This window comes from Coregonus lavaretus (assembly GCF_964263955.1).
Source record: "Coregonus lavaretus genome assembly, chromosome: 26".
NCBI classification, from domain to species: domain Eukaryota; kingdom Metazoa; phylum Chordata; class Actinopteri; order Salmoniformes; family Salmonidae; genus Coregonus; species Coregonus lavaretus.
In genome coordinates, this window is record NC_140013.1 from 14696507 (window position 1) to 14718453 (window position 21947).

A 21947-nucleotide genomic window follows, 5' to 3' on the forward strand; every position below is an offset into this window, starting at 1 on the left:
CCGAACGTCAAAACAAGTAATATGAAGGGTTAATCTTGGATCAAAAGTTGAGTTGTTGAAGTCCATTGCTGTGCCTATTCTGCCTATTTACATAATTTCAACACAATTTCTGAATGATATATATTTCCTCAGCAATTTTTTCAATACAGGTCTGTCTCTGTCCTAAAACTGAATAGAACTGCAGGTAGCCAGCCTAACAGTACAAGCTAGAGTATTGGTTGCTCCTGTCTATTCATAACCAATAAGCGCAGTGTTGCTATGCCTTATCGCTGTATTGGTTGGCGGGTACGGCTGTCAATTTGTCTCCAGACGAAGTACAGTGTGGTTCTGTGCAATTACATCAAACTCGGTCTGGGCACTGCGCGCTTAAAAACATTGCGTGTGCACGACTTGCCAGGGCTGGAGAGGAAATTTACCTAGAAAGAAATGCGAAGAAGGATTTAGGTTTGGCATTGCTACGAGGAAAACGAGGAGGTGCGACTTCTTAAGTGATCAACATTTTTCTTCTAGTCAGAGGTAAATCTATGTAAATCCTTGCCATAATATATATATATATATATCTTGCCATAATATATATTATGGTTGAATAGGCTATTATAATTGAATTGCCCAATGCAATTCAGAATGTTGCAAGCTGGTTGTTTATGTTGCGGGCATGGATGGGATCTCGAGGTCTGCAGTGGAGCTGGTTGTTATTATTATTACACGTTACGCGTGGCCTGATCCTGCGCCACCAGCAGCCGCAGGAAGGAATACGGTATGGGAGCATCGAGTGCGTAAACATAATTCAGCCTGCTGACAATATCAATATCGTCATATGCAGAAATATTTGCAGTTGTATAGCTAATCTCATGCTATTTTACACATTTTGTCATGAGGCTGAGAGTACATGTTGCAGTTTTAAAACTAATTTCATGTAATAAAAAAAATGATAATCATGCTATCTGAGGGTGCCCGACCTCCGGTGGGACCCCAAACCCGGGGTGTGTGCTATGCCAGTGAACATAAGGCATTAAGGGAGAGTTCCTGGGAGTTAAATGACCGGGTGTAACATGAATCTAAGGTTGCTTGCCCTAGGGCGCATTTTTAGCAAAAGTTTGGCCTGCCGGTTGCTGTAGCCAATCGGTACATTGTCGCTAAATGGGTCATGTGTATTATGGCTTCTGTGTTGGGTGTTGAATCGCCTGTAGCCTATTCCTCTAGTTGACCGTTGTCAAGTTATTTATTTGCATGTATCCTATAGACAACTGGCGCTAATAGACACGTGTTGCCTTAACATAGCACTTCAACTCCTGAATAGGACTGTTCCAAGTGTGATGATAAAAGGCAATGCTGAGTAAAGACTTTTTCTGCATCAAAATGTCAAGACAGATGTTTTCTCAAAAAATGACATGTTACTGTACACACAACACAAGACAACATTTTGGATCATGTAACACACTCATGAACAAGGTGTGTGTATGTGTGTGTGTGCCTGCAGGCGTGTGTGTATGTTGAATCAACTTCCTTGCATTGCTAAACTGAGGCATCCCCACCATCTGTGGTGGCTAAAGGTCTGCCCTACATACAGTTATCCAGGCAGCCACTGTCTGACCAGATTCATGTGTGCAAATACACAAGCCCCCAACCAGACACACAGCCAACAACACACGTGACACCTGGACACATGATTTCATGCACAAACATGTGCGCGCGCACACACACACCGGTCCACCACCACTTTCAATGTATGAATGGGTAGGTAGACTAACAGTATAGTTAGTAGGCTACTCATTGGTTTCTGACAATCATAGAAACAATAATATGCAGAGGTACACACACCATAACAGTTATGTCCGCCCCTCGAAGGCTCATACAGATCAAATAAGGGGAAACCCCAAAGGATTACATTGTCCACCCTCAAGATCAGATAAGGGGATTTGAGATTTGGTCTGTTGCTGTCAGTGATGTAACACATCACTATGCTGTCTGTTGCCCCTGAAACACTGATTGAGAGAGAGAGAGAGAGAGAGGAAACTACATAAAGCCTCCCATTGGAGCTGTGGGGCTGTGTGCTATGAAGGACAGCTAGGGCCCCAAACACAAGGACGCATGCTCCCCGGTCCGTCCGTCTCTCTCTCTCTCTCTCTCTCTCTCTCTCCCTCCCCCCCCCCCCCCCCCCGGCTGCTAGCACTATCATTGTCCCTCTGACTGTTCGACCGAGCGACCGCAGCAGCTCCTCTCCGGTTACATAAGCAAGGTTGTTTTTGTGATACCAGCGAGGACCTTTTGGCTGGTAAGTGATGTGGTATGTAGCGTGGCACCCAGACTATACCAATAACAGACAGCTCAGAACATCAGCCTTCAGGGGTGAGGCAGACAGAAACGGGAGAAGAAGGTGATGATGATGTGTCAGAAAAACACGCTTACAGTTTTTGCAAGCTCAGACAGCATTGGTGGATCCCATCTCTGTTATCTTTGTAGAATTATTTGACAGGGAGAGAATTTGTCTTGGTTAGTCTTTGGACTTATTTTTAGCTGTCTTAGATTTTCTTCTGTGATATGAAACAAAGAGGCTTTGGTGCAAAGCAGGGTAGAGCCTCTACTTGCTGTGCTGTGTTGTTGTAGTGGCTGCATTTAGTCTACAAACAAATGCTGGGTCTTGAAAGATATCCTTTTTTAGATGAGCACATCAAAAGATGATCTGGTGTATGAAAATTAGTGGAGGATTCTTCAATGTGTCGGTCAGCCTCTCACCTAAGGAACAACAGGTGCAACACGTTGAGTTGAACTATAAAATGTTAGATACAAGTGAATATATTCACCTGCTATTTCTATATCTGTTACACTCTTTCTATACATATGTCACATGGAGATGTAATTAAGCAATAAGGCCAGAGGAGGTGTGGTATATGGCCAATATACCACGGCTAAGGGCTGTTCTTATTACATTTACGTCATTTAGCAGACGCTCTTATCCAGAGCGACTTACAGTTAGTGAGTGCATACATTATTTTTTTCATACTGGCCCCCCGTGGGAATCGAACCCACAACCCTGGCGTTGCAAATGCCATGCTCTACCAACTGAGCTACTTCCCTGCCGGCCATTCCCTCCCCTACCCTGGACGATGCTGGGCCAATTGTGCGCCGCCCCAAGGGTCTCCCGGTCGCGGCCGGCTACGACAGAGTCTGGATTCGAACCAGGATCTCTAGTGGCACAGCTAGCACTGCGATGCAGTGCCTTAGACCACTGCACCACTCGGGAGTTATGCACATTTATTTTTACTACTTATGCACATTTATTTTTACTACTCTAATTACGTTGGTAACCTGTTTATAATAGCAATAAGGCACCTCAGGGGTTCGTGATATATGGCCAATATACCACAGCTAAGGGCTGTATCCAGGCACTCTGCGTTGTGTCGTGCTTAAGAACAGCCCTTAGCCGTGGTATATATCACAAACCCCCAAGGTGCTTTATTGCTATTATAAACTGGTTACCAACGTAATTAGAGTAGTAAAAATAAATGTTTTGTCATACCTGTGGTATACGGTCTGAGATACCACGGATGTCAGCCAATCAGCATTCAGGGCTCGAACCACCCAGTTTATAATATGTCTTATAACTGAGAGACCTGGACAAATTATTTTTCTATATGAGTCGAGGGTGGAAAATCATTACCAATGGAGGTGATTTGGAAGGCTAATGTGATTTGTGCAGACAAGCTGGTCTCTCCGTTTGTAATGCACATGAGACTCCGCTCTCATTTCATCTCTCAAGTCACTGACATACATTGGAAAAGCTTGGGAATGGATCCTTTGGAAGGAAAGTGGGAAAGTGACTCAGTGAGTCAAAAGGCAGTGACATAAGGCTTCTCTTTCACAATACTTGATTTTCCCATATCAACATACTATATCAACACTGCTTTGTAAGTGTGTGTTTCTATGTGTGTGTGTGTGTGTGAGATATCCCCATGAGACAGAAATAGACCTAGCTAATCAAACCAGAAATAGACCTAGGTAATCAAACCAGAAATAGACCTAGGTAATCAAACCAGAAATAGACCTAGGTAATCAAATCAGAAATAGACCTAGGTAATCAAACCACCCATTACAGAGTGTGGTTGACACGTCATCCATTAGCGCCGGAATATATTGGATTCATAGAGTACATAATTGCTTTGATAGTAAACTGTAACTAAATACATTGGAGCAGTATTTAGCTCCATATTTCAAGATAATGTCAGGGCAGGCTTTGAACCTGCTAGATGACAGATATACATGTCTCTAACCAAGGCTGTTTGACTAGATTAACCTCATTGCAACCTCATTTACTGCAAGGTTGGGGTCAATTCAGGAAGTTCCCATTCCAATATTCCTTAATGCGTTTCAATGAGGTAAATGTGGAATTGGAATTTCAAGTTTACTTCCTGAATTGAAATGGAATTGACCACAACCCTGGTTTAGAGTAACAACCTGTTCCTAATTGGAGTCTATGGAGATTGTGGAGATTACTTGGATCTGTGCTAAGCTGTGCTTTAGCCTTATCCTCACATTTCTGTCCTAAAATGACAGAGAGAAAGGAAAAGGCTTTGGGGTTAAAGTGTGTGTGTGTGTGTGTGTGTGTGTGTGTGTGTGTGCGCGCAAGACCTTTGAGTGGTCTCTTTATGCCCCGGTCCCACACTGTTGGCTCAGAGGCAGAAGCCTACAGAGAAAACAAGGGCATGTCTTAAAGGCTTATAGCACACAGTCTTTCCCTCACAAGCCTCTTTGTGTTAACAGTCTAAAGTTCAATTATTTTTAGGCTACTGTCTCTCAGTATAATACAATGATCATGAGATCAGTCTATGCTTGACTCAGTATAGAATACCTGACATTTTTCATCTATCATAGGCTACATACACATTCATGCTCTGACATGCTCCACTGCAAAGTAATTTGCCTACTGAACATGAATTCATATGCAGAGAACAAATGGAGGCTAACAGATTTTCATATCTTACAGTATCTAAAGATAGACAATGATATGCATTATGCAGCAATGTAAAGGTATCCCTGTGGGAACTCATATATCAAAAATCCAAGGCACTTGAGTTAAAATCTCTTTATATCCACACATGGATGATCCTGGACCCAGATATGTTTGTGCTGTGTTGCCAACAATCTACACAAGGATTAGATAAAAAAACAACAACGAGGTTTCGACTATAGACCAGCTTCATCAGTGTGTATCTCCTGTGCTCCGCTTCACCAGGTGTGTGCCTCCCGCCCCGCCCCTCACCACGGCCCTCACCTGTGTGTTGCGGTGCTTCCCCTGCGAGCCTAGCTGGGCCGGCAGCCCCTTTCTGCACCGCCCCCCCACCCCGCCCCACCCGATGGTCAGGATGACGCGCTCCAAGACCTTCCAGGCCTACCTGCCCAGCTGCCACCGAACCTACAGCTGCATCCACTGCAGAGCGCACCTGGCCAACCACGATGAGCTCATCTCCAAGGTGAACACTGACTGTTTAACATACCGACCACAACCGTCCATCCCCTAATGACACTGCTTGCTCTAATAGTGTTTCCCTCAATCTATTCCACATTTCCTTTAAAGAGCCACTGAACACCCCTAATGGCACATACGATTTTCTGTTGCTCATTAGAAAAACTAGATTTCAGTCTTGGAGGTGTGTTTCCTGACCGATTCCGCGTTTGGTTAATGATGTTTGTCCCCTATGAGACACTGAAGCCTATTTAACTTTCCTCAAAATCCCCAGAATGAATCTAAGATAACTCAAGAAATCTGTAATTAAGTTTGACGTTTTTGCCGAGGATGTTTTAGTTGCGCAATTTTACATCTAAGGTGTTTGGTGCAGTATTTTTCAAGTAAGAAAATGCGCGAAGTGTTGTCTTATGTAAACAGTCAGAGCTGCTGGGCAGGTCTGTCTCACTGTCTATGCTATTGGATTAAGAGCAATCACCACAGTTGTTCACCCCATGTTAGTGGGCAAATAGACATTGTAATTTACCCGTTGTGACGCACGGATGTTCCAAACTCCATTTTAGACGAGACTGACTTTATAACCAAAATGATCCTATTTACACTTTGTAGTCAATTTAGACACTAGAATAACTGTTTCTGACTCATATCGATGCCACATAGGCCGTTTTCAAAGAGATTTGTTGCTTTTTAAAGGCAGTCACTCTTTGAAGCCCAGCACTAACACACCTGTGTGGTGTTCATTAGGGCATGCAACTGAAAAAGTTTCCAAACGTTTTACAACAGAAAATGAGTGTTTCTTGTTTGACAAGTCCAGGTAGACACTGTTTTGAACTTGACCCTGATTCTACTAATCAAGGGTTTGGGGATTAGCTGAATCAGGTATGTAAGGGAAACACTGCCCTAATGTACAAGTCATTCCCAAGAGAGAGCATGAGAGAACATGCTACTGTTGGGCTCTAGGGCTTACTTGAAAGAGATGTCCATGTCTACTTGACTCCCCTGGTTAAATAAAGGATACACTGTATAAATACTGTAGTTTTTTATAGATTAATTTGAACATTCAATGAATCGCACTGTAATAACTAGAAAGGTATTGAGTGCTTGCTGCGTCTGTCTTAAAGCTCTGCTGGCAGACTCCTTCACACTTGGACCTAGTATTACAGCTGATGCTGCACTTTCAGACTGGAAACGAGCCTACTGCACCTCTGTGTGGCTCATTTCACCGCCATCTTACTTCTACAGCTTGTGTGTGTGTGTTAGAATATTACTTTTCCCATGTGCTACACTATGTAAAGTAAACCCTCACCTGTACAAAAAGCACATGTCTGTCAGTCAGTCAGTCTTACTTTAAAGGCAAAATCTGGGATATTTCCTGCTGTTCAATGATCATGTCAATGAAGTGGGGAGGCTGAAACAAAAACTCCAGATTGTGGCTTTAATGCTGACTGCTGAGGATACTCCTCCTCCTTTTTAACCTACTTATCATCTTTTCCTGCAGTCTTTCCAGGGCAGCCAAGGGAGAGCTTATCTGTTCAACTCAGTGTGAGTATCAGTGTGTCTGCATATAGTTACAGTACAGCCATGATCCAGTCCTCAGCCCGCGAGCACAATCACAATGAGTATGAAATGAAGATGCTCATTTCTACTGTATGAACATGGTCCCTATCTAGCTCAGTATGAAGTGCCTTTGGGTAATAATATCTAGTGTGTGAGTGGGCGTGTTATGACTCAGTACAGACAGGCAACCTTTACGAATCGAACAGCTGATGAGCTTGCTTTCTCTCGCTCTCTCTCCCTTCTCTCTCTCGCTCTCTCTTAGGGTGAACGTGGGGTGTGGGCCGGCGGAAGAGAGGGTGTTGCTCACGGGGCTGCATGCTGTGGCAGATATCTACTGTGAGAACTGCAAGACAACTCTGGGTTGGAAATATGTGAGTAAGAGTGTGCACGTCAGGGGAGGTTAGAACAATGGCAGATACTGTACCTAGAGTTAGAGAGGACAGGCACGGGCACATTATTACCTTTATTACCTTATTAGATCATTGTAGGATTGAAACGCTATTAACTAATAAAGGTTTTGGAACAATTGAGTGTGCAGGCCCTACTTCACTTTTCATGTTATCGTATTGACATGGATGAGTTCTGGTCTTCATTTTGGACCCCGAGACTATTTTGGGCCCATCATTCCTAACATCAGTGTAACATTACAGTACATAGGCTGACTCAGTAAAGGGATTCCTTGCAGTCCCAATCTTGATCTAAGGGGGATATTTCTCATGATGTAGGCCTATTCATTTTCGAAGTACTCAACCAACTTGACCTCCTTCTCCTAGTTCAGAGATGGTGGCCATTCATGATGGACCAGAGCTGGGCTGTCCACACTGAGATAACTGTAGTGATTCAAGACCAGTTTGACCAGCAACAAGAACAACTGCTTATCCAATCACAAATTAGACAAAGGGTTAGAATTCATTCAAAAATATAAAATCTGTTTTTATGTATACAGAATAAGTAGGCCCTATATGTCATGTAGCCTATATATAATGTAGCCTATATACTGTATAATGTAGCCTATATATAATGTAGCCTATATATAATGTAGCCTATATACTGTATAATGTAGCCTATATATAATGTAGCCTATATACTGTATAATGTAGCCTATATATAATGTAGCCTATATACTGTATAATGTAGCCTATATATAATGTAGCCTATATACTGTATAATGTAGCCTATATATAATGTAGCCTATATACTGTATAATGTAGCCTATATCTAATGTAGCCTATATACTGTATAATGTAGCCTATATATAATGTAGCCTATATATAATGTAGCCTATATACTGTATAATGTAGCCTATATATAATGTAGCCTATATATAATGTAGCCTATATATAATGTAGCCTATATACTGTATAATGTAGCCTATATATAATGTAGCCTATATACTGTATAATGTAGCCTATATATAATGTAGCCTATATACTGTATAATGTAGCCTATATCTAATGTAGCCTATATACTGTATAATGTAGCCTATATATAATGTAGCCTATATACTGTATAATGTAGCCTATATATAATGTAGCCTATATACTGTATAATGTAGCCTATATCTAATGTAGCCTATATATAATGTAGCCAATACAGTGGGGAAAAAGTATTTAGTCAGCCACCAATTGTGCAAGTTCTCCCACTTAAAAAGATGAGAGAGGCCTGTAATTTTCATCATAGGTACACGTCAACTATGACAGACAAATTGAGATTTCTTTTCTCCAGAAAATCACATTGTAGGATTGTTAATGAATTTATTTGCAAATTATGGTGGAAAATAAGTATTTGGTCAATAACAAAAGTTTCTCAATACTTTGTTATATACCCTTTGTTGGCAATGACACAGGTCAAATGTTTTCACAAGGTTTTCACACACTGTTGCTGGTCCATTCCTCCATGCAGATCTCCTCTAGAGCCATGATGTTTTGGGGCTGTCGCTGGGCAACACGGACTTTCAACTCCCTCCAAAGATTTTCTATGGGGTTGAGATCTGGAGACTGGCTAGGCCACTCCAGGACCTTGAAATGCTTCTTACGAAGCCACTCCTTCGTTGCCCGGGTGGTGTGTTTGGGATCATTGTCATGCTGAAAGACTCAGCCACGTTTCATCTTCAATGCCCTTGCTGATGGAAGGGGGTTTTCACTCAAAATCTCACGATACATGGCCCCATTCATTCTTTCCTTTACACGGATCAGTCGTCCTGGTCCCTTTGCAGAAAAACAGCCCCAAAGCATGATGTTTCCACCCCCATGCTTCACAGTAGGTATGGTGTTCTTTGGATGCAACTCAGCATTCTTTGTCCTCCAAACACGACGAGTTGAGTTTTTACCAAAAAGTTCTATTTTGGTTTCATCTGACCATATGACATTCTCCCAATCCTCTTCTGGATCATCCAAATGCACTCTAGCAAACTTCAGACGGGCCTGGACATGTACTGGCTTAAGCAGGGGGACACGTCTGGCACTGCAGGATTTGAGTCCCTGGCGGCGTAGTGTGTTACTGATGGTAGGCTTTGTTACTTTGGTCCCAGCTCTCTGCAGGTCATTCACTAGGTCCCCCCGTGTGGTTCTGGGATTTTTGCTCACCGTCCTTGTGATCATTTTGACCCCACGGGGTGAGATCTTGCGTGGAGCCCCAGATCGAGGGAGATTATCAGTGGTCTTGTATGTCTTCCATTTCCTAATAATTGCTCCCACAGTTGATTTCTTCAAACCAAGCTGCTTACCTATTGCAGATTCAGTCTTCCCAGCCTGGTGCAGGTCTACAATTTGGTTTCTGGTGTCCTTTGACAGGTCTTTAGTCTTGGCCATAGTGGAGTTTGGAGTGTGACTGTTTGAGGTTGTGGACAGGTGTCTTTTATACTGATAACAAGTTCAAACAGGTGCCATTAATACAGGTAACGAGTGGAGGACAGAGGAGCCTCTTAACAAAGAAGTTACAGGTCTGTGAGAGCCAGAAATCTTGCTTGTTTGTAGGTGACCAAATACTTATTTTCCACCATAATTTGCAAATAAATTCATAAAAAAATCCTACAATGTGATTTTCTGGATTTTTTTTTCTCATTTTGTCTGTCATAGTTGACGTGTACCTATGATGAAAATTACAGGCCTCTCTCATCTTTTTAAGTGGGAGAACTTGCACAATTGGTGGCTGACTAAATACGTTTTTTCCCCACTGTATATAAGGATATAGATGTGGACATCAATCTGAGTTGTACTGAAACAGAACAACAGTTACAGTACATACAGTTAGTGTGCCTCCAGTACTTGGTGAAGGCGATATTTCTAGCACCAGGTGAAATTTGTGGAACTAGTACTGTGTGTGTGTGTGTGTGTGTGTGTGTGTGTATGTATATACAGGGGATATAAAAAGTATACACACCCCTGTTAAAATGCCATGTTTTTGTGATGTAAAAGAATGAGATAAATCATGTCAGAACTTTTTCCACTGTTAATGTGACCTATAATGTGAACAATTCAACTGAAAAACAAACTAAAATCTTCGAGGGGGGAAAATGAAAAATAAAAACCTTCCAATAACCTGGTTGCATAAGTGTGCACACCCTCTTATAACTGGGGATGTGGCTGTGTTCAGAATTAACCAATCACATTCAAACTCATGTTAAATAGAAGTCATTACACACCTGCCATCATTTAAAGTGACTCTGATTAATCACAAATAAATATCAGCCTGACATTTTCTTAGTTGCATCTCAGAGCAAAAGCCATGGTCCGCAGAGAGCTTCCAAGGCATCAGAGGGATGTCATTGTTGAAAGATATCAGTCAGGAGAAGGATACAAAATAATTTCCAAAGCATTACATATACCATAGAACACAGTGAAGACAGTCATCATCAAGTGGATAAAATATGGCACAACAGAGACATTAACAAGAACTGGACGTCCCTCCAAAATTTATGAAAAGACTAGAAGAAAACTGGTCAGGGAGGCTTCCAAGAGGCCTACAGCAACATTAAAGGAACTGCAGGAATTTCTGGCAAGTACTGGCTGTGTGCTACATGTGACAACAATCTCCCGTATTCTTCATATGAATGGCCTATAGGGTAGGGTGGCAAGACGGAAGCCTTTTCTTACAAAGAAAAACATCCAAGCCCGGCTGAAGTTTGCAAAAACAAACATCAAGTCCCCTAAAAGCACGTGGGAAAATGTGTTATGGTCTGATGAAACCAAGGTTGAACTTTTTGGCCATAATTCCAAAAGGTATGTTTGGCGCAAAAACAACACTGCACATCACCCAAAGAACACCATACCCACAGTGAAGCATGGTGGTGGCAGCATCATGTTTTGGGGCTGTTTTTCTTCAGCTGGAACCGGGGCCTTAGTCAGGGTGGCAGTAATTATGAACAGTTCCAAATACCAGGCAATTTTGGCACAAAACCTTCAGGCGTCCATTAGAAAGCTGAAGATGAAGAGGAAGTTCACCTTTCAGCACGACAACGACCCAAAGCACACATCCAAATCCACAAAAGCATGGCTTCACCAGAAGAAGATTAACGTTTTGGAATGGCCCAGCCAGAGCCCAGACCTGAATCCAATTGAACATCTCTGGGGTGATCTGAAGAGGGCTGTGCACAGGAGATGTCCTCGCAATCTGACAGATTTGGAGCGCTTTTGCAAAGAAGAGTGGGCAAATATTGCCACGTCAAGATGTACTATGCTAATAGACTCCTACCCAAAAAGACTGAGTGCTGTAATAAAATCAAAAGGTGCTTCAACAAAGTATTAGTTTAAGGGTGTGCACACTTATGCAACCAGGTTATTGTGATTTTTTTATTTTTTTATTTTTCCCCATCAAAGATTTCAGTTTGTTTTTCAATTGAATTGTTCATGTTATAGGTCACATTAAAGGTGGAAAAAGTTCTGACATGATTTATCTTTGTCTCATTCTTTTACATCACAAAAACCTGGCATTTTAACAGGGGTGTGTAGACTTTTTATATCCACTGTGTATATATATATATACAGTGGGGAAAAAAAGTATTTAGTCAGCCACCAATTGTGCAAGTTCTCCCACTTAAAAAGATGAGAGAGGCCTGTAATTTTCATCATAGGTACACGTCAACTATGACAGACAAATTTAGAAAACAAAATCCAGAAAATCACATTGTAGGATTTTTTATGAATTTATTTGCAAATTATGGTGGAAAATAAGTATTTGGTCACCTACAAACAAGCAAGATTTCTGGCTCTCACAGACCTGTAACTTCTTCTTTAAGAGGCTCCTCTGTCCTCCACTCGTTACCTGTATTAATGGCACCTGTTTGAACTTGTTATCAGTATAAAAGACACCTGTCCACAACCTCAAACAGTCACACTCCAAACTCCACTATGGCCAAGACCAAAGAGCTGTCAAAGGACACCAGAAACAAAATTGTAGACCTGCAATAGGCTGGGAAGACTGAATCTGCAATAGGTAAGCAGCTTGGTTTGAAGAAATCAACTGTGGGAGCAATTATTAGGAAATGGAAGACATACAAGACCACTGATAATCTCCCTCGATCTGAGGCTCCACGCAAGATCTCACCCCGTGGGGTCAAAATGATCACAAGAACGGTGAGCAAAAATCCCAGAACCACACGGGGGGACCTAGTGAATGACCTGCAGAGAGCTGGGACCAAAGTAACAAAGCCTACCATCAGTAACACACTACGCCGCCAGGGACTCAAATCCTGGCCCGTCTGAAGTGTGCTAGAGTGCATTTGGATGATCCAGAAGAGGATTGGGAGAATGTCATATGGTCAGATGAAACCAAAATATAACTTTTTGGTAAAAACTCAACTCGTCGTGTTTGGAGGACAAAGAATGCTGAGTTGCATCCAAAGAACACCATACCTACTGTGAAGCATGGGGGTGGAAACATCATGCTTTGGGGCTGTTTTTCTGCAAAGGGACCAGGACGACTGATCCGTGTAAAGGAAAGAATGAATGGGGCCATGTATCGTGAATTTTTAAGTGAAAACCTCCTTCCATCAGCAAGGGCATTGAAGATGAAACGTGGCTGGGTCTTTCAGCATGACAATGATCCCAAACACACCGCCCGGGCAACGAAGGAGTGGCTTCGTAAGAAGCATTTCAAGGTCCTGGAGTGGCCTAGCCAGTCTCCAGATCTCAACCCCATAGAAAATCTTTGGAGGGAGTTGAAAGTCCGTGTTGCCCAGCGACAGCCCCAAAACATCACTGCTCTAGAGGAGATCTGCATGGAGGAATGGGCCAAAATTGGGCCAGCAACAGTGTGTGAAAACCTTGTGAAGACTTACAGAAAACGTTTGACCTGTGTCATTGCCAACAAAGGGTATATAACAAAGTATTGAGAAACTTTTGTTATTGACCAAATACTTATTTTCCACCATAATTTGCAAATAAATTCATAAAAAATCCTACAATGTGATTTTCTGGATTATTTTTTCTAATTTTGTCTGTCATAGTTGACATGTACCTATGATGAAAATTACAGGCCTCTCTCATCTTTTTAAGTGGGAGAACTTGCACAATTGGTGGCTGACTAAATACATTTTTTCCCCACTGTATATATATATATATATATATATATATATATATATATATATATATATATATATATATATATATTACCAGTCAAAAGTTTGGACACACCTACTCATTCCAGGGTTTTTCTTTATTATTACTATTTTCTACATTGTAGAATAATAGTGAAGACATCAAAACTATGAAATAACACATATGGAATCATGTGCCAAGAGTGTGCAAAGCTGTCATCAAGGCAAAGGGTGGCTATGTGAAGAATCTCAAATATAAAATATATTTTGATTTGTTTAACACTTTGGTTACTACATGATTCCATGTGTTATTTAATAGTTTTGATGTCTTCACTATTATTCTACAATGTAAAAAAAAATTTAAATAAAGAAAAACCCTTGAATGAGTAGGTGTGTCCAAACTTTTGACTGATAGTGTATGTATATATACAGTTGAAGTCGGAAGTTTACATACATTTAGGTTGGAGTCATTAAAACTTGTTTTCAACCACTCCACAAATTTCTTGTTAACTAACTATAGTTTTGGCAAGTCGGTTAGGACATCTACTTTGTGCATGACACAAGTCATTTTTCCAACAATTGTTTACAGACAGTCTGGTTCATCCTTGGGAGCAATTTCAAAATGCCTGAAGGTACCACGTTCATCTGTAAAAACAATAGTATGCAAGTATAAACACCATGGGACCACGCAGCCATCATACCGCTCAGGAAGGAGACTCGTTCTGTCTCCTAGAGATGAACGTACTGGGAATGTGATGAAAGAAATACAAGCTGAAATAAATCATTCTCTCTACTATTATTCTGACGTTTCACATTCTTAAAATAAAGTGGTGATCCTAACTGACTTAAGACAGGGAATTTTAACTAGGATTAAATGTCAGAAATTGTGAAAAACTGAGTTGAAAGGTATTTGGCTAAGGTGTATGTAAACTTCTGACTTCAACTGTGTATATGTGTGTATATATATATATATATATATATATACACACACAGTGGGGAGAACAAGTATTTGATACACTGCCGATTTTGCAGGTTTTCCTACTTACAAAGCATGTAGAGGTCTGTAATTTTGATCATAGGTACACTTCAACTGTGAGAGACGGAATCTAAAACAAAAATCCAGAAAATCACATTGTATGATTTTTAAGTAATTAATTTGCATTTTATTGCATGACATAAGTATTTGATACATCAGAAAAGCAGAACTTAATATTTGGTACAGAAACCTTTGTTTGCAATTACAGAGATCATACGTTTCCTGTAGGTCTTGACCAGGTTTGCACACACTGCAGCAGGGATTTTGGCCCACTCCTCCATACAGACCTTCTCCAGATCCTTCGGGGCTGTCGCTGGGCAATACGGACTTTCAGCTCCCTCCAAAGATTTTTCTATTGGGTTCAGGTCTGGAGACTGGCTAGGCCACTCCAGGACCTTGAGATGCTTCTTACGGAGCCACTCCTTAGTTGCCCTGGCTGTGTGTTTCGGGTCGTTGTCATGCTGGAAGACCCAGCCACGACCCATCTTCAATGCTCTTACTGAGGGAAGGAGGTTGTTGGCCAAGATCTCGCGATACATGGCCCCATCCATCCTCCCCTCAATACGGTGCAGTCGTCCTGTCCCCTTTGCAGAAAAGCATCCCCAAAGAATGATGTTTCCACCTCCATGCTTCACGGTTGGGATGGTGTTCTTGGGGTTGTACTCATCCTTCTTCTTCCTCCAAACACGGCGAGTGGAGTTTAGACCAAAAAGTTATATTTTTGTCTCATCAGACCACATGACCTTCTCCCATTCCTCCTCTGGATCATCCAGATGGTCATTGGCAAACTTCAGACGGGCCTGGACATGCGCTGGCTTGAGCAGGGGGACCTTGCGTGCGCTGCAGGATTTTAATCCATGACGGCGTAGTGTGTTACTAGTGGTTTTCTTTGAGACTGTGGTCCCAGCTCTCTTCAGGTCATTGACCAGGTCCTGCCGTGTAGTTCTGGGCTGATCCCTCACCTTCCTCATGATCATTGATGCCCCACGAGGTGAGATCTTGCATGGAGCCCCAGACCGAAGGTGATTGACCGTCATCTTGAACTTCTTCCATTTTCTAATAATTGCGCCAACAGTTGTTGCCTTCTCACCAAGCTGCTTGCCTATTGTCCTGTAGCCCATCCCAGCCTTGTGCAGGTCTACAATTTTATCCCTGATGTCCTTACACAGCTCTCTGGTCTTGGCCATTGTGGAGAGGTTGGAGTCTGTTTGATTGAGTGTGTGGACAGGTGTCTTTTATACAGGTAACGAGTTCTAACAGGTGCAGTTAATACAGGTAATGAGTGGAGAACAGGAGGGCTTCTTAAAGAAAAACTAACAGGTCTGTGAGAGCCGGAATTCTTACTGGTTGGTAGGTGATCAAATACTTATGTCATGCAATAAAATGCAAATTAATTACTTAAAAATCATACAATGTGATTTTCTGGATTTTTGTTTTAGATTCCGTCTCTCACAGTTGAAGTGTACCTATGATAAAAATTACAGACCTCTACATGCTTTGTAAGTAGGAAAACCTGCAAAATCGGCAGTGTATCAAATACTTGTTCTCCCCACTGTGTATATATACACTGCTCAAAAAAATAAAGGGAACACTTAAACAACACAATGTAACTCCAAGTCAATCACACTTCTGTGAAATCAAACTGTCCACTTAGGAAGCAACACTGATTGACAATACATTTCACATGCTGTTGTGCAAATGGAATAGACAACAGGTGGAAATTATAGGCAATTAGCAAGACACCCCCAATAAAGGAGTGGTTTTGCAGTTGGTGACCACAGACCACTCAGTTCCTATGCTTCCTGGCTGATGTTTTGGTCACTTTTGAATGCTGGCGGTGCTTTCCCTCTAGTGGTAGCATGAGACAGAGTCTACAACCCACACAAGTGGCTCAGGTAGTGCAGCTCATCCAGTATGGCACATCAATGCGAGCTGTGGCAAGAAGGTTTGCTGTGTCTGTCAGCGTAGTGTCCAGAGCATGGAGGCGCTACCAGGAGACAGGCCAGTACATCAGGAGACGTGGAGGAGGCCGTAGGAGGGCAACAACCCAGCAGCAGGACTGCTACCGCCGCCTTTGTGCAAGGAGGAGCAGGAGGAGCACTGCCAGAGCCCTGCAAAATGACCTCCAGCAGGCCACAAATGTGCATGTGTCTGCTCAAACGGTCAGAAACAGACTCCATGAGGGTGGTATGAGGGCCCGACGTCCACAGGTGGGGGTTGTGCTTACAGCCCAACACCGTGCAGGACGTTTGGCATTTGCCAGAGAACACCAAGATTGGCAAATACGCCACTGGCGCCCTGTGCTCTTCACAGATGAAAGCAGGTTCACACTGAGCACATGTGACAGACGTGACACAGTCTGGAGACGCCGTAGATAACGTTCTGCTGCCTGCAACATCCTCCAGCATGACCGGTTTGGCGGTGGGTCAGTCATGGTGTGGGGTGGCATTTCTTTGGGGGGCCGCACAGCCCTCCATGTGCTCGCCAGAGGTAGCCTGACTGCCATTAGGTACCGAGATGAGATCCTCAGACCCCTTGTGAGACCATATGCTGGTGCGGTTGGCCCTGGGTTCCTCCTAATGCAAGACAATGCTAGACCTCATGTGGCTGGAGTGTGTCAGCAGTTCCTGCAAGAGGAAGGCATTGATGCTATGGACTGGCCCACCCATTCCCCAGACCTGAATCCGATTGAGCACATCTGGGACATCATGTCTCGCTCCATCCACCAACGCCACGTTGCACCACAGACTGTCCAGGAGTTGGCGGATGCTTTAGTCCAGGTCTGGGAGGAGATCCCTCAGGAGACCATCCACCACCTCATCAGGAGCATGCCCAGGCGTTGTAGGGAGGTCATACAGGCACGTGGAGGCCACACACACTACTGAGCCTCATTTTGACTTGTTTTAAGGACATTACATCAAAGTTGGATCAGCCTGTAGTGTGGTTTTCCACTTTAATTTATAGGGTGACTCCAAATCCAGACCTCCATGGGTTGATAAATTTGATTTCCATTTATAATTTTTGTGTGATTTTGTTGTCAGCACATTCAACTATGTAAAGAAAAAAGTATTTAATAAGATTATTTCATTCATTCAGATCTAGGATGTGTTATTTTAGTGTTCCCTTTATTTTTTTGAGCATTGTGTGTATATATATATATATATTATTAATAGATGTGGACAGCTTTATATTTGCACTGAAATATAATTGTGCATCCATGTTTAGTACTTAGAAAAGGTGTAATTTCTAGCAGCAGGTCAATGTGGAACACACAGCCGCTCCACATACCAGCTGTCCCGTTTATCAGCATGGCTTCACTGCCACTTCCCCCTCAGACCCCTGTGTGTGTGTGTGTGTGTGTGTGTGGGGGGGGGGGGGGGGGGGTTATGACTCATACATACCTCACACGTCTGCCCAGATATAACGAAACGCGGGGCGAGGCCATTAATATCCCTGACACGGTTGTTTCTACACCGTCGTCCAAGTTCCACAGACGCTTGACCCAGTGGACTTCCAGACCGTGAAACCTGATAACGCCTCTCTCTGCTTGAATAGGAAAGACTAAATAGGATATTGAGATGTACAGTAAAAACACATTTGACTACATTTGTTTTCAGTGGCAATGAGTGTGAAGTCTCTCATCCTGGAAAAGCCTCATCTGCTTTCTCCCTTCCTTCTTCTCTCTTCCCTTTCCCTCTCTCCCCCTCCCTCTTTTTCCCCTCTCTCCCTCCCTCACCCCGTCTATTTCCCCACCCTGACACTCCCCCACAGGAGCATGCCTTTGAGAGCAGTCAGAAGTACAAGGAGGGCAAGTTCATCATCGAGCTGGCCCACATGATCAAGGACAACGGCTGGGACTGAAAGACGAAGCGTCGTCCGTGACTCGGTTGGGGATTGAATGGGGGTGGATGGGAGGGAGGGAGGTGAGTGTGCAACTTTGATTTACCATGGACCTCTGTCCTCCCCTCCCCTCCTGATGACACACCCCAGCAGCCTCCAGGGTGGAGGTAGTAGGGGAGTGTGGGTGAGGCTGTAGGAGTAGCCTGACCTGCCCCTCTGCGCTCTGTGTGTGTCTGGACTGGAGGAGGATGTCACTGGGGATGGATGGACACCACCAGACACACGCGCAATGGCAAGCAAACACACACATGCATACAAACAAACAAACAAACAAACATGCATGTCCCAGACCAACATCCCAGCCTGATGGGTAGCTCTTCAGATAGAGAGCCAGGCCAAAGCCAGTGTTGTTGTGTTACTATCTATGTTAGGGCTGGCTGGCCTGCCGTGTGAGGAGGGACCAGGCCCTGCAGGGTCAGTAGCCTTGGGTTAAAGAGCTGATGGGAGCTCTCGTCAGTGTGTGTGAATGAGATGGCCTAAGATGATTATCCCCAAATCCAGCTGATCTAATCCACCCAAGGCCGTGCCAGCTGGGACAGTGATGAGGCCTGGTGTTAAGGTTTGGCACTGAGGCCTGTAGGGGCTGGGCGGGGGAAGGGTTGAGGGGAGGAGGGTCAGAGAGAGGGCAGGTCCTGATTCTGGATTCTAGTCCACCCTGGTTGTGGGGTTGTAGTAGCAGCTGGTTGCACAGCCGTGTGATCCACTCCAGGGTTTAGTGGAAGACGTTTTTGTTTTGAGAGTCAGGATGATAGGGAGTGTGAAAGAATTCAAGGATATGTCTAAACTCTGAGAAGAATCTGATCAGTCAGTGCTTTGGCTTTCTCCATCATCTGTAGATGCCCGAAATCATGTCTTGTGATGTTTGGATCCTTCATGTGTTGTGTCTGATGTAAGTTATGATACATCTACCATCACCACTTTGGATTAAATTGAACTATGGAAATCTTTGACTTTTGAAGCTCTGACTTGAACAGGCTTGGAGATTGGTTCTAGTGTTTTGGCCTGGTATGGTAACTGAAAGCAATTGGGATGTGGAGGCCTTTAGGAGATGCTCTTATGAAGCTCTGAAAGGTTGATGTTCTGAAGCTTTCTTTCAGTCTGGGATGACCATAGCAGTTTATAGATTGTTACACACTAATTTACTACCTGGCCCTCACTTAAAACACTGAACAGCAAAGCCGTACAGTAGACGTGTGGATTTTCTAAACAGAAGCCAACTAAGCAACACAACTAATCAAACTAATCTCCCTGATTACCACGGCAACTGACTGGCAGTCGAGACTTCCAATCAGAGGCTGTAGAAGGCCCTTGCACAACCAAAGAACCCACCCATCTAAAATAAATTGACCAAACACAATATTATATATGTTTTTGCTTGGGTCAAAGTGTTGCAAAACGTGGGGTTGAGAATTGTTGTTGAAAGCCAAGGTTATGGATAACCTTTCTCTGTGATATAATGCATTATGATTTTTGTAAATGACAGATCTTAATATATACATATATTATAATTGATGTCAATCTCTGTGTTACTAAATGTAAATAGTAATATGTAATGTATATTTTATCTATGATCGTCATGAATATGATTTGGATTCTTGCCATGCTTTCTCTCTGGTATAGCCCTCGTCGGTTGAACGATATTTACTACTTTTTTACTCTTTGAAAATGTTTCAATTTTAGTGTCTTTTGTAAAGGAGGAGATAGGAGTGACAATATCATTGGAACTTGGTCAATTAAAGCATCACCTTGATACCTGTATTGGATGTGTTCTGCGTGCTATGTTGGTCTTGGATATACATCACCATAATGTATCAAGTATCAGGGTCCATGTTCTTTCTATATAGAACAGAATATGATAGTGACATAGAATATGATAGTGACATAGGCTAAGGACAGACCAGAACTATATATACAGCCATATACAATAGCCTACATCTCGTATACATATGCTAATACAGTGTACAGTATACAGTGAGTTGGGAAAGTATTCAGACCCCTTGACTTTTTGCACATTTTGTTACGTTACAGCCTTATTCTAAAATGGATTACATTATTTTCCCCCTCATCAATCTACACACAACACCCCATAATGACAAAACAAAAACAATTTTTTTGCAAATGTATTAAAAATAAAAAAACATACCTTATTTACATAAGTATTCAGACCCTTTGCTATGAGACTCGAAATTGAGCTCAGGTGCATCCTTTCCATTGATCATCCTTGAGATGTTTATATAACTTGATTGGAGTCCACCTGTGGTAAATTCAATTGATTGGACATGATTTGTAAAGGCACCCACTTGTCTATATATGGTCCCACAGTTGACAGTGCATGTCAGAGCAAAAACCAAGCCATGAGGTCGAAGGAATTGTCCGTAGAGCTCCGAGACAGGATTGTGTCAAGGCACAGATCTGGGGAAGGGTACCAAAAATGTCTGCAGCATTGAAGGTCCCCAAGAACACAGTGGCCTCCATCATTCGTAAATAGAAGAAGTTTGGAATCACTAAGACTCTTCCTAGTGTTGGCCGCCCGGCAAAACTGAGCAATCGGGGGAGAAGGGCCTTGGTCAGGGAGGTGACCAAGAACCCTATGGTCACTCTGACAGAGCTCCAGAGTTCCTCTGTGGAGATAGGAGAACCTTCCAGAAGGACAACCATCTCTGCAGCACTCCACCAATCAGGCCTTTATGATAGAAAGGCCAGACGGAAGCCACTCCTCAGTAAAAGGCACATGACAGCCCGCTTGGAGTTTGCCAAAAGGTGAGTAACAAGATTCTCTGGTCTGATGAAACCAAGATTGAACTCTTTGGCCTGAATGCCAAGCGTCACATCTGGAGGAAACCTGGCACCATCCCTATGGTGAAGCATAGTGGTGGCAGCATCATGCTGTGAGGATGTTTTTCAGGGACAGAGACTGGGAGACTAGTCAGGATCGAGGGAAAGATGAAGGGAGCAAAGGACAGAGATACCATTAATGAAAACCTGCTCCAGAGCGCTCAGGACCTCAGACTGGGGCAAAGGTTCACCTTCCAACAGGACAACGACCCTAAGCACACAGCCAAGACAATGCAGGAGTGGCTTCGGGTCTCAATGTCCTTGTCCTTGAGAGTCTCAATGTCCTTGAGTGGCTCTGCCAGAGCCTTGACTTGAACCCGGTCGAACATCTCTGGAGAGACCTGAAAATGGCTGTGCAGCAATGCTCCCCATCCAACCTGACAGAGTTTGAGAGGATCTGCAGAGAAGAATGGGAGAAACTCCCCAAATACAGGTGTGCCAAGCTTGTAGCATCATACCCAAGAAGACTCGAGGTTGTAATCGCTGCCAAAGGTGTTTCAACAAAGTACTGAGTAAAGGGTCTGAATACTTATGTAAATGTGATATTAGTTTTAATTTTAGCAAAAATTTATGAAAAACACTTTTTACTTTGTCATTATGTGGTATTGTGTGTAGATTGG

The 21947-nt window shown here is 43.0% G+C and overlaps 1 protein-coding gene across 2 annotated transcripts; it reads left to right on the top strand.

The window, feature by feature from the left end:
* Window positions 1-353: 353 nt before the first annotated feature.
* Window positions 354-20250, top strand: LOC311101824 (protein yippee-like 2; the record flags this gene model as incomplete). 2 transcript variants are annotated; one of them, XM_084143030.1, is made up of 5 exons in its annotated part: window positions 354-516; window positions 5234-5471; window positions 6963-7006; window positions 7284-7392; window positions 18364-20250. In XM_084143030.1, 4 exons carry the CDS (start codon window positions 5355-5357, stop codon window positions 18451-18453), a joined length of 360 nt encoding a protein of 119 aa, XP_083999156.1. In that variant the 3' UTR covers window positions 18454-20250. The 2 variants fall into 2 exon arrangements, with proteins under 2 accessions (XP_083999156.1, XP_083999157.1); XM_084143031.1 differs by lacking the exons at window positions 354-516; window positions 18364-20250 and adding an exon at window positions 7795-7834 and having other exon boundaries at window positions 5355-5471.
* Window positions 20251-21947: the final 1697 nt, after the last annotated feature.